Source organism: Malaclemys terrapin, chromosome 2, assembly GCF_027887155.1.
Source record: "Malaclemys terrapin pileata isolate rMalTer1 chromosome 2, rMalTer1.hap1, whole genome shotgun sequence".
Lineage (NCBI taxonomy): Eukaryota > Metazoa > Chordata > Testudines > Emydidae > Malaclemys > Malaclemys terrapin.
Window position 1 is genome coordinate 202099363 of NC_071506.1, and position 13933 is coordinate 202113295.

Below are 13933 nucleotides of genomic sequence, written 5' to 3' on the forward strand. Positions count from 1 at the left end.
TAGATATGAACAACCCTTATCTCCTAAAATACAATTTATCTGAGCAAGTGCCAGATAGGCCAGCCACAGTGATGAACTGGACTTTATCTGTTTATTAATGCAAATATCTATGATGAACTGCACATGGTAGAAAAAACTATGGAATGCCAATCTGAAATCAAAGTAAAGCATCCAAAATTGATGAGTAAAGTGTTTAAGCAAGTGCCTGGCTTCAACCATATGATCCATTGGTTACTCTTCTGCTTAAAGCTAGGCACATGCATAAACAACTTGCTGAATCAGGGACAAAATACACATCAACCAGTGACAGAAAAGGAAAAAGTAAAAATAACCATGAAAGCTTTTATTTAGAAAGTAATTCTTGCTCCACCATGATGTAATCCACTTAGGGGCTTTTCAGTCACTTTATTATTTATTGCTTGGTATCAAAAGAAATCAAACTGACATTGATTAAAGGCCATTGTGAATTGTAATTAATGTTCATATTATTCTTTGAATAGTACGATGCATGTTTTAGGGAGAAACTGAAATAATAGGAGAGTGACATAGGAGGGAATCACAGTATGATGCAATCATGTAAACAAGAGCATATATGTATAGATTAAAACAGATTTCCCTAGTCTTATGCATAACAGGCTGGACCAAAGTAAGCAATAATTTTAGTTGTAACAGGCATTTGAGGTTTTTTAAAAATTGGTGAATATCAAATAAAATAATGTTATAAAGCAGGATGGATTAATAGGATTTCTGCTGCTTTTCCTCTTGGTCTCTAAGCCATATCAGCATCTTCAGTCCCCCCATCCCCCTCAGGAGTTTTCTGATTATCTTGGACAATAAGCTGAGTTAAAGTAGTTCATTGTTTACACTGAAAAAGGCCATTTATATATCTTTGATCTCCCCACTGAACAATGTCTGAAATGAAATGACATGTGATTTGTTTAGATTACATTAGCTATGAAGAAAAAAGGTTCAGCAGCTGACACTACCACAATAATGAGAGCCAGACGAGAGCTACAATGTCTGGCTCTGATCTTGCACTCTGAGGCTGAATGGAACCCCATTGTCCTCAGGAAGCCTCTGCATGGACAGTTCATATAGGGGGCCAATCTAGCTGTAGGACCAGGGCTTATGGATACAGATTCATAATTCTGCAGTGCTTGACTGCAGGATTGTGTGGTTCAGCCCATTTTAAAGAGTGTGGCCACATGTGAAGTTCAGATGCAGATCTGAAACTTCTCCTTTGTGTGGGATATATGGATTTAGGATTTTGAGTTGGGTCTATCTCTAGTAGTAATCATAGGTGCTGGAACCAGGAGTATGCCGCACCCGTTAGCTTGAAGTGGATTTCATTATATACAGGATTTACAGTTTGGTTCAATGGCTCTCAACACCCCCACTATAAAAATTGTTCCAGCACCCCTGGTAATAATATAGAGTAGGGTTCTGTCACAGGCTGGACAACAAAGGTAAGAACTCAAGTGGGAAATATTATGAGACCAATAGACCAAGGCCCTGATGCTGCCATCTGATCTGCACCGGCAGACTCTTATGCCTGCACAGAGACCATTGTAGGGGTTCATATGCACAGAACAGATTACAAGACTAGGGCCTACATGATGCAGACAATAGGCCAAACATTGCCCTGACAGACACCTCTTGCAACCTCACTGGCATCAATAGGGTTTGCATGTGTGTGTGAAGGCAGAATTTAGCTTAGTCTGATTCCTAAAAGCTCCCATCTAGTGAATGAAGCAAGAGACTTTGTGTTAATACAATTAAATGATACCCTAGTTTATTTCTCTCTCTCATTGATCCTGGAATGGGAGGATTCCTAGCTTCACCAACAATTACTGCAATTCTTTAGTAGCGTTTTCACTCTAGAAGGAACTTGGTTGATTATCTACTACTTATAAATAGGATCAATATATAAAATCTCTTCAAACTTAATACTCATGGAAAAATAGAAAACTTTTCAAGCATCGGGCTCTCACTCACCTCTGTATTTCTGACACTTCCTCTGCCACCAGTTAAAGGAGCAAGGAATCACAGAGGAATACTTCTAGCCTGGCCTTCTGAACAGGAGGGACTCTAAGTTTGTCAGCTACCAGAGCAGCAGTAACATCCCATGTGTGCCAAGAGTTTTGTTTGTATACAGAGAAAGCAAAGGACGTAGAAGTTGGCTGCTCTTTTGTACAGTCTGAGCACAGAGAAAGAGAAAGCCGTTGGCGTCCAGACAATGGTGCATTAACTTCTCAGACTGACGTTTACACAGTGCCTCCAAACTGCTTTGTTAGGAGACTCGACATCGGGATTAAACGCTATGCTGATTGGCTAATACTGTGGACAAAACTCTAGAATCACAGTCACACTTTACTACAAGATCAGACTGTACTACAAGGACAGTTTGAACCTCCCCCCGTGAAATCACACTTCAAACAAAAACACACTCCAACAGCTTTTTTTAAGACAGATGAGCAGGTATGAGGTTAGTCCTTCAGAACAGCTGTCTGTCTGTGTCTGTCTGTCTCCATCAGGATAATTAATAGCCATCTTGCACTGAAAATGAGCTAGTCCAGCCATTCCTTACCTTATTCCTTTTACTTTCCTTGGCCCCTTTTCCCCCTAGAGGTTTCCTGATGTATATTCTTTTAATCAACCCTCATCTTTTTATTTCTTGTTGCTGTAACAGTCTAAGTGTCTTTTTTTGTTGCTGTGGTCGTCTCACTAGTCCCTGATCATCTGCAAGACGGCCCAGCGGGGTTGACACAGTGTGAGATGAGGCAGACAGGCATTGCCAGCAAAGCTTTCCTACTGCAGCAAGTGCAGTGCTGAAATCAGATGATTTCTAAGACGTCTAGGGGGACAAAGCCTTTCTTCTTTCCACAGTACACTTTGATAAAGCCATCATGTTCCTTTTCAGAAGTCACGCAGATCTGAAGTTAAAGAGAGGAGGGGGGGAAATAGTCAGATAAACAGCTACTTTATTCCATGAGCGAGTACTTACTATGTGGGGGAGACTTTGTGCTTATAAAGCCTGTATATAGAGCTGTCTCCTTTATATTTCAACTCCAAATGTAAGAAACTCCACCTCCATATACAAAGTGATCAAGGGTTTCTTTTTGAAGTGCCAGTATACACTTGCAGTTTTCTCTGGCATCAGTGGGAAGTGTCTTCTATCAAGGGTTTTGAAGCAGGGACTCTCACTTTGTGTGTGATTGTATAGTGTCTCTGACAATGGGAGCCAATCATGAGTGAAGCATCTGGACTCTACTACAATACTAAGGTTAAAGAATATATTCTCTGAAGTGACTAGTGATTTTAGGTAGTGTAGTTTTAGAGGGCCCAGCTAGAGACACCATTAAGAGGCCTGCCTTTTACACATTACTGAGCAGCTGTCTTCTAAAAAGCTGGCCCCGTAAAGTTTATCAACTGGGCAAGCAGCAAACAAACAACGCATCCCAAATCACTTTAATAGATGTAAGCCAACGTGTACAATGTGGCGCTAAGGATCCGTACACTTCCAGCAAACAAGCTATTGAAATCAAACAGCATTCCAAAGTTAGGCATAAAACAGATGCATCCACAGCAGTGATGTGGGGCACTGACCAGTCTCTCTGATGGACTCTTGCATCCTTGACACCGTGCTCGCTGAACTATCACTTCATGGTGTTGTCTCTGAACAGGGGAGAATATGCTGCCAGTATGTGCAATATTTAGCTACTCAGAGGACATGCAACTAACACATGGCCCTAAAATGTATCTAATTGCATAATTTTCAGATGGATGATGATTTATATTTGTTACATTAGTACCTAAATGCCTCATCTTAGATTAAGGCCCAGTTCTGGCAGGTATTGTACATATGTATAGGCTCAGATCCTCCAAGTTATTTAGATGCCTAACTTCTAATGGGCATAATTCTTCATGGGTCAAAGAATGTCACTTATTCACATAGTCACAAAAGTCTCGTTTCATCCCCCTCTGCAATAACTGAACAATGGCAGGCTGGGGTTTCAAAGGGTTTTTGACCTTGCTGCTGTTCCCTTCAGAGCTCCCACTGCTGTCAGTGGTAACACCCTCTATGAAACTGCGGCAGATTTAGTTCGTAATTAGGTGGGAGGATATAGTTTCATAGAAGTAAAGGGAGCATTAGGCCACCTACTCTGGCCTCCTGTATATAACAGGCCATTAAATCTAATCCCTGTGTTGAACCCAGTAACTGGGATTAGATTAAAGCATTTTAGTCCTCAGACTAAAATGTTTTGTGCCAGACTGAGATGTCACCAGCAACCCAAGCCCCCTGCAGGGGCAGAGAAATGACTAGGTAGGATAGACCCAAATGACCTAGCAGTGATCCACACTCCATGCCACAGAGAAAGGCGAAAACAATCCAAGGTCCCTGAAAATCTGACTTGGGAGGAAAAATTCCTTTCCAACCCCAGATCGGGTGATCAGTTGGACCCTCAGCCCATGAACAAGATTTACCAGCCAGGCCTCTAAGAAATAGCCTTGAGCACCTCAGAACCCCTGTCCAGTGGCCTGTCTTCAGCTATGGTCAATCCCTGATGCTTCAGAGGAAGGCAAAAAGCCAAAGACAGAATACATTTGGCCAATTGTGCATTGGGTAAAAATATTCCTTCCTGATCCCCGTAAGGAACTGCCTGTCCAAAGACATTTCTCTTGCAAGCTTGTAATACTCTAGTCCTTGCCTGTGGGAACCTCCAGCTGGCATTCTGCCAGACATCAGGTCTTAGGAGGCTGTAACAGCTGCAAGAACTTAGATCAGGTGCTCCAAGCTGTGTAGCGGGCCAGATCAGCCCCTAGCAACCTCAGGGATTGGGGGAATGCAAAGGTGGCTTTAAGCTGTTTTTTTCCCTTCCTTCACCTCTCGGAGGTCCTGCATCGACCAGAGCTTGGCCAGTTTCAAGCACTGGCCGCAAGCTGTAATCCTTGGACCGGATTCTTATCTTGCTCAGGGGTAAATCAGGAGTAACTCTGTTAAAGCACTGTAAAGGGCATCTAAGTTAATGGAGACTGAAGCCCCTTATTGCTAACTGTTGTCACATTAGATTGGGAACCTGCACAGTGCCTCAGCTGCTACGTGGAACTAGTGCTGCTGATAAATGCAAAACAATATTGTGGCTTTGGGGGGAGGGCAGGGGAGTGAGAGACTACTCCTTTTGGGCACTTACAGCTTGCTGTATCCAATTGGAATCTGCTTAAAACAGCACCTACTCATGCTGACATGTTCATGCATGGGAGGCTGCCATACTGCCAAAGCACATGAGTAACTGGGAAGCAACTCCTCAATAAATTAGCAACACAGACACTGAAACACTGCCGCTGGTTCATGAGGTTAGAAATGATGTAAGTGACCATTTCTCAGGCTATTTCTAAGATAGCGGGTGGTCGTGGGGGGAGAACTGGAGGCAGAAAACATGAGCTAATATTAGAAAGTCACTTCCCAATTCTTTGTTTCCATTCTATTTAAAAAAAAAAAAAATTGCTGGGATCCTGACTGTTCCCTGAACTTGGCAACATATTCTGACCTTGAAGAATTCTTGTCCATCACTTTTCCCTTAACAGATGGGCAAGATGAATGATTAAGAAATGATCTTTTAAACTGCACAATTATTAATAGTCTCCAACTCACATGAGTCCTATACTTTGCATTTTGCCATCAGAGCAAAAGGCTCAAGTGGAAAATAGTCAAACAGCAACTCTGAGCTTTTGCTGATTTTCACTGCTGTCTCTTATTTTCACCCCAGAATGTTTCCCTGGCTCCTGCATGTCTTAAAACACCATTTCTCATTGCCATGCCATGCCTTGGTTTCCATCAAATCGTCACTTGGATACAAACTCACTACAGTTTTTAGCGGGAATTTAGAACTTTAGAAAGGTATCAGATTGACAGTCCTGGAGGCTGATGCCCTCTATGTAGCTGGAAAATTGGTGTGGCCATGTAAGCATCCCTAGGTTGTCTTGCCAATTCATTTCAATCCTGGCCTGAAATCTCCAACTCTGGGACCTGAGGGTAGTTCAATCGCCCCATTCATTCTTTTTGCTTCTCGATTGAAACTGCCAGCCAGGATGGCAGTTGTGATGATGTATTTTGTGCCCACTAGTGCCCTAGCATTTGGACTGATAGCACCAGCTCGTTCCACACAGGTTACCAAAGAACGTTCAGATGGTGATGACTACCAACCGGGCTGGATTTGACTCACTAACAGACTAATGCAAGGCTCCAGAGTTCATTCCCAATCCGCTGTGTTAGCCAGTCCCTTTAATACAACAAAAAGAAGAACAGGAGTACTTGTGGCACCTTAGAGACTAACAAATTTGTTAGTCTCTAAGGTGCCACAAGTACTCCTGTTCTTCTTTTTGCGGATACAGACTAACACGGCTGTTACTCTGAAATTTGTTAGTCTCTAAGGTGCCACAAGTACTCCTGTTCTTCTTTTTGCGGATACAGTCTAACACGGCTGTTACTCTTTAATACAACAGGGATACAGATTTCAAGTCGCCAAGCCATTGATAACTTCAGCTCCAAGAATGGCCTGGAGGAAGATCTGCCCTCCACTGATCTGAAGGAAGTTAGTTTGGCCTAAATTTTCAAACATAATTAGTGTTTTTTTTTTGGGGGGGGGGGATCTCAATTTTAGGTTCCTGAGATACCTTAAAGGGGCCTGGTTTTCAGAGAATGCTGAGCAACTATCCAGGGAAAATCAGGCCCCTTTACAGTATTTCGGGATGGGAACTCAAAAACTTGCAAGGCTGGGAGCATGAGTTTCAGTGTGCTTAGGGACAGCAAAGTCTAAAGCTGTGTTAGTACAAAGCCCTGAGAGTCTATCCAGTTATTGGGCTTGGGTGTTCTAACAGCATGTCAGTACAATATTGCTATGTAGCAGTGTCAAGTTATAAGCACAGAGGCTAGTTCTGTAGTTGTAGCAATGCCTCTTTCCTGGGAGGTTCTTTATGTAATAGAAACAATTTACATTGCCGTGTTTTGATAAATGCGTCGATCCTTCTGCTTAGTTTTTCAGATCTCTCTAGTTACTTCTCTATGATTTGCTGCACTGTACACTATGGAAAATTACAACTCCCCTTTTTGAAGGCATCTGCTTATCCAAGAAGCAAAAGACTGGATTAAAGGACTGACTGTTAGCCTTGGGTATGAAGTGGGCTGTAATCCACGAAAGCTTATGCTCTAATAAATTTGTTAGTCTCTAAGGTGCCACAAGTACTCCTGTTCTTCTTTTTGCGGATACAGACTAACACGGCTGCTACTCTGAAATTTGCCACCTTGGACCTTTTGGATTATAGTAGTTCAACTTTTTGGAAGCACAGGGGACCAGATCCTCAGCTCATATAAAATGGTGTAGCTCTATAGACTTCAATGGAACTACTCCAATTTACAGGAGCTGCCGATCTGGCTCAAGGCTTTTTTTCCAGTGTTCATTTCCTTTGTTTTAAATAGGAAATTAGGGAGAATAATAAACAGAGGTTCAAACAATAGATTATTTTGAGTCCTTTAAAGGCCATTATGGTCAAAATGTTAATTTTATTGTTAATGTTGTATTACAATACAATACAATTTTTATTGTTAAAATTGTATTGTTTTCAAACATAGCTCATATAATTATATATATTTAGATATGTTTCAATATGCGGATTTCTTTTTTTGAGCAGAGTTTCACTTAAGACCTGCTAACGTATAAACGGAGGGCTACAGAATCTGTGTTATTGAACTGATATGCTGGGTCAGACATTTCAGGCTAGAGAAACATTTTCACATCCATGTGAGGACACAATCTCTAATGGGAAAGTTTACACAACTAGTGTCATGCAAGAGTTTTGTTTCAAAATCTGAAAACCTGCAAAAGTTGGCTAGCTTTGGTTTTCAAACTCAAAAATAAGGGCCTGCTCTTACTCTCCTGAAATCAACAGCAAAACTCACGTTTTTTTCTAGAAGGTAATATCTTTTATTGGACCAGCTTCTCTCACCAACAGAAGTTAGTCCAATAAAATATGTTACCTCACTCACCTTGTCTCTCTAATATCCTGGGCTACAACACTGCATACACATTTTTTTTTCCTAGGAGGCACAGAATTGAGCCCTATAGAGAAATTTTTCTTCTGAACCAGTTTCAAGCCTGTCACTGAACCCTAGCATGAAAAATGTTGATGTCTTTGAAGAATGCTTTTTTCCTAGGCTGAGTTTCATCTTTCATAATGAATTTTTCAAGAGCTCTTACGTGAAGTGGAATCCTTACATAATGCAAGAGAGGGAGGAGCAAAATGTGCTGTTTCCCTTCTCCTCCTTAGCATAATAATAATATATGGAGATATCCTATCTCCTAGAACTGGAAGGGACCTCAAAAGGTCATTGAGTCCAGCCCCCTGCCTTCACCAGCAGAACCAAGTACTGATTTTGCCCCAGATCCCAAAGGGGCCCCCTCAAGGACTGAACTCACAACCTGGGTTTAGCAGGCCAATGCTCAAACCACTGAGCTACCCCTCCCTGTCTACACAGCCTACAGAAGCAGGCCTCCCAACCCAAATCGACAGACTCCGGCTAGAGTGGCTTGTCCTAGACTCTAAAACATAGTGATGTAGCCAGTGCTTTGCAGTTGTAGCTCGGGCTGGGGCTCAGGCTCTAATGCCCACCCCACTCCCTAGGTTTCAGAGCTCAAACTCCAGCTGAAGCTGCGATGTCAACGTGCTGTCTATAAAGGTATTTTTAGAGTGCTAGCAGGAGCCCTGCTAGCCTGAGTCTGCTGATCTAAGCTCAGAGGCCTGCTTCTGCGGGCTGTGTAGACATACACTCAGCATCAGCTTTGCCATAAAGGTTTGGATGAACCTGACACTCAAAGTGTTTGAAAGTGTGCAAAGTAAAGACACAGGCAGACGTGCCCACGGTGCCTAGGATGCTGAAAATCTCTTTGCCTGTATTTGAAAATAGCCGGTATTTTTGACTATGATTATGAATTTTTGCTGCCGATTTGATATAATATTGTGCATACAAAAAATTCCTCATTTTCTGCACCGAGCACTTTAAGGTTTGTATATTCTCTTCCTGATGTGCATACATAACACCCACTAACGCGGCAGGGAGTTATGTTCAAGCATCAACAGGAGCATCCTGCAGTATGAAGGCCCTTGGTGACAAGCACTATATTTGAAAATGAGAAGCTCACATTAAACTCAACGGGCCAGGTCGCTGTTGGCGTAACCCCACTGACTTCATTGTCACACATGCTTTTCGTATGACTTCTGGGCCAGCACAGATTTTGACCCAGTCAATTTACATCCATGTAAAATGAGGAGAATCTGTGCTAATATAATTTACATGAATTTGTTAAATGAATTATGCAGTTTTCCTAGCTAAACAGAAGCCTGAGCTCTATGTTTGGGACTGAAGAATCTCTCCTTTTCCTTCAAAAGCTAGGCTGGCATGAGTGGTGAACTGTGTAGAGCAGGTATATTAGCCACACTTGTGTCCAAAGCTGAAAAATGTATTTTCCAAAAAAATATGTCAAAAGGAATGAACATTTTTCATTTCATTCAAAAATGTCCACTGAAATTTTTGGGTTTTTGATTAAACCAATCTCCCTACATGAATCTTTCTTGTTTTTCATTTTTCGTCCCCTTTTTTCCTTTCCCATTTTCTATTTCCAGTGGCAAAATAGAAAAGAGGAATGGAGAAAAAGAGAGACAAACAAACATTTAAAAATTGATTTTTGAAAAGTAAACCTTTTAATGAAAAATCATAGCAAAAACATAGTTTTTGGTGAGGAAAAATTGTAATGGTCAAAAAGCCATTTTTTTGTTTTAAAAAAAGGTTCAATGATCCAGACTTGTGCCAGTTAAGTACAGCCCTGTGTGGGGATCAGACCACCTCAGGTATAGTCTCAGGATGACGAGAGGGATTCCTGGAGGAATTGTGACAGAATGACCTTTGTGGAAGTTGTGCCAAGTGGCATGGAGGTTCCTTGCACCTCCCCTCCTGCATCTCCCTGAAGTGGGTGGTCATAATTTGACCTCCTACATTTATTCCTTCATTAGATTTTGTTCTCAGTCTCTACATCTTTTCCTCAGATCCCTCTGAATTTACTTGTTCATTCTGTCTGATTTCTGTGCTCTATTTTCCATTGAACACATTTTCCCCCTCTTTACTCCCTTTCCCCCAGCTTCTCCTAAGCAGACAGAGAACCCATAGCATTCAAGTTGAACTTCAGTGTTTGCATGGGTTTGGAATTAAGCGAGACAAGTTTGCTCATCCTTACTAAAAGGGAACAAAGGGGTTGACAGACAGGATGAATTAGTCCACCTCTATTCATCTCATATATTGAATTGAAACAATGAGCTGCTCCTGATGATAGCTCCCATGCAATCCTATTATGAAAGAAGGACAATAGGATGGTTTCATGCTTAGAGACAAGTGCCAGACTTTATACCAGATCTTTTAGAAATTATAGTTTTATGGGAAATGATACAAGAAAACTGATCCATAGCATTTACAACGGTAGTCATGTTAACTGACAGGATATCATGTGCTTAACATTATAATCTGATTTAATCACACAAATCATCTGTCAATCTACCTTCATGTTGACACATCACATTCACAGGGCTAGATTCCCCACTCCCTTCCCCCTTACCTAGTCATTCACACCAGTGCAAAGTGGTATAAACCCCTACTATCCTGATTGGATCATGTTTTTCCCATCCTTTTGCACAGATGAAAATAACCACTCAAGGTGCAGGGCAGTGGAAAATCAGGCTCACAGTGAAGACATTTGCATTAATTTACTGTGATCGTAAAATACTTCATGCAGCTTATCTCACTTTAACAGCTTCAGTGCTGCCTAATGTACTTGCTGCAGGAAGGCAGTCAAACTATATAATCCAAGTACTGCTCTTCCAATATCTTATTTACAGAGCTGATGTTGCCACAAAATATTAGCACTTAGACATTCTTCTACATCAAAGGGGTGAAATATCCTAACCCATCATCAAACTGAAGTGCTAACAAATGTCACAAGCAAATGCTACATTAAAGAAACATTAGGGGCCAAATTCTGTGCTGACCTAGACACACATTCAACCGCATTAAGGTCAGTTGCATTGCAGAGAATGCAAGTTAGCACAGAATTTGGCCCCTAGGGATATGAGATGTGATGCAAATCTCCAAAGGAAAGAAAAAGCCCCATGAAGCGGGGGAAATAATTAGCTCTATCAGGATGTACTGAGAAAGATTTCAAGCTGATGTCCCTTTGTATCAGAGATCCTAGGCTATATTTTTTCCCTTAGTTGTTCGTTTCCTTAGTTATGTTACTGTGTTTGTCACAGTGTTGATGTTCTTTTAATGTAGAATGGGCCAAATTCTGCTTTCATTTACACCAGTGCAATCCCATAGAAGCCCTCCACTGACTTCACTTGGGTCCATTCAGTATTCAGGAAAAGTAGTTATAAAATCAAATTTGAAATAAGAACACACCAAAGGCGTAGCCCCAGATGGAAGATATGCCCATCATTTTGTGTGCACGTTTAAAAACAATATTAAAGAGGAGGATTTGATCAAAGACCTTCAGAGTGAATAGATAGTGTGAGTTCAGTGAAAAAAATATTATACAGGGGTGTTTTTAAAAAAATCAGTGCGTAGGAAAGAGAGGGAAAGGGAGGAACAAGGAGTTATGGAATGATAAGGCATTTAAAAATGATAATGAAAAGATATCTAAGGATGGTGTTATCTTAACTGCTCCCTTTGAAGTCAAGCCTTTGGGAATTGGCATCGGTGGGAGCAAGGTCAGGCCCAATGCAAAGCAGTTTTGAAAATCCCATCCTGAATTATTTGGATGCCTCTAGTTGTTCACATATTGCCCCATGTATCAGCATTCCTGTCACTATTACCCTCAACCTCCCCTTCCCTCTTATTGTCTGTTAAACACATTTGTTGAGTCTTGTCTTAAATTAAGCCCTAGTTCTGCAACAAACTTACATATGTGCTTAACTTTATGCATTGTTTGTTGTCCCATCTGAAGTCACTAGGACAATTCACAGTCTGTAAAATTAACCATGTCCATAAATCTTTGTGGGATTGAGGATTTAGACCATAAACTCTTTGAGGCACAATCTGTCTTCCCAGTGTTTCGTACAGCTGGTCAGAATTTTCTGACAAAACCTTTTTTCCATGGAAAATGTTGATTTGTCAAAATCAAAACTGTTTGCAGGAAAGTGTTGGTTTTCACAAATATCTTGATTTAAAAAAAAAAAAAAAGTGTATAAAAGGTTGAAAAATCTTGTTTTGAAAATTTCAAAACAAAAAGTTTCATTTTCTGGTTCAAAATGACTTCATTTTGAAATTTGAGTTAGTTTATATTAAATAAAGGTTTTAAAAGGCCAACATAAATGAAATGTATCAAAATTGTTGAAAAGAAACATTTAGATTGGCCTGATCTGAATTTTTTTTCAGATATGTTCATGAAAATGTTTGATATTTTGATTTTTCAGCCTGAGTTGGCATATGAAGAAATTTTAAAATCTTGAAAACTATCGGGGGATGAAAAAACAGTTTCCTACACAGCTCTAGTGTACATACAATGAGGCCATGATCCTGACTGGGCACTAGGTATTACCACAATATAAATAATATTTACTGAAAAAAATTCTGTGTGCTGTGACAGTCTACTCATGGTTTCTTTGCACACCCAAAACTTCTAATGAAATCAAGCAGATTACTGGGTACACTAGTATCAGAGGGGTAGCCGTGTTAGTCTGGATCTGTAAAAAGCAACAGACAATCCTGTGGCACCTTTAAGACTAACAGATGTATTGGAGCATAACCTTTCGTGGGTGAATACCCACTTCATCTGACGCAAACTGTGTCCTTAATGTACAGTAAATGGTGTACTTCACTTACTTGGTTCTCTTTCAGAGTAATCTGTCCTTGCTCCTTGCATCCAATAAATGTTCTGACGCACTTGAAAATCTTTTCGTCTTGTTGCACTCTCTGAACAAAATTAGCGGGAAAAAATCCTATTCTGTCCTCAATTCTCCCCTGCAGAGCAAGCACATTGACAGAAGAATGACCTTCATACTCATTATAAATACCATTAATTTATTTTGTTAAAGGATATAGAGTATTTGGCACATACCTTCCACCAGTCTTCATTAGAATCCTCCAGCAGTGTGATCATATCACCTGGTCTATAATTAGAAAAGACAGATGTCGGGAATTTCGATTAAGATGTGTCTTAATTGCAACAGCACATCAGCATTCATAGTGAAATTCTCTTAGAAGGGTAACCCAGCCTTGATCGTTATATCTCATTAATCACTACATGTGGATCCATGAAGCAATGAGAACTTCCTAAGTCAGATACGAGCACAGAAGCAAAATCTCCATCTGCCAGGTGAGAGAGGGTCAAACTCTGCTCAGTTATACAAGTGCAAAGCTCAGTGATGCCAACATAGTTGGATCATTGTAACTGGGTGCAAAATTTGTCCCGTTGAATTCTCCTGTGCATTTTGATGCCAAGGTGGAGATATCAGGTCCCGCATGGCTCTGCTGATACTCCCACAAACTGTAACATTTTTTACCTGCAGCTGAGTGGGGACAGAATGAAGTCAGTGGTGCTGTGCCAATAAATACCAGCTGAGGATTTGGCCCTGTGTTCTTTGCACTGGCTCATGTTAGAGGCAGTTTGGCAGGGTACAATACCAGGGTGAACACACTGAGGGATTTTTGCCTCACAAGCATAATCTCTGGCCCAGCAACCTGACACATGGAAGGGGAGAGTGCATGTGACATCATTCTATAGAATGGGACAGTCTTCTCCTTCTGTGTTCTGGCCGGTGAGCCAGGGACTGGTGAGGGTTGCATTAGGTGGAAGTTGAGGGGCACATGGCCATGACCCCCATTTTTCCCCAT

The 13933-nt window shown here is 41.0% G+C and overlaps 1 protein-coding gene across 1 annotated transcript in view; it reads right to left on the minus strand.

Moving 5' to 3' along the window:
• Positions 1-352: 352 nt before the first annotated feature.
• Positions 353-13933, minus strand: part of STAC (SH3 and cysteine rich domain) — a 109046-nt gene continuing 95465 nt past the window's right edge. Inside the window, exons 9-11 of the mRNA XM_054018638.1 lie at positions 13158-13209; positions 12923-13060; positions 353-2933 (exon numbers count right to left, since the gene is read on the minus strand). Of these exons, the coding sequence (XP_053874613.1) occupies positions 2835-2933; positions 12923-13060; positions 13158-13209 (289 nt within the window). The 3' untranslated portion in view covers positions 353-2834. The remainder of the gene's footprint in view (positions 2934-12922; positions 13061-13157; positions 13210-13933) is intronic.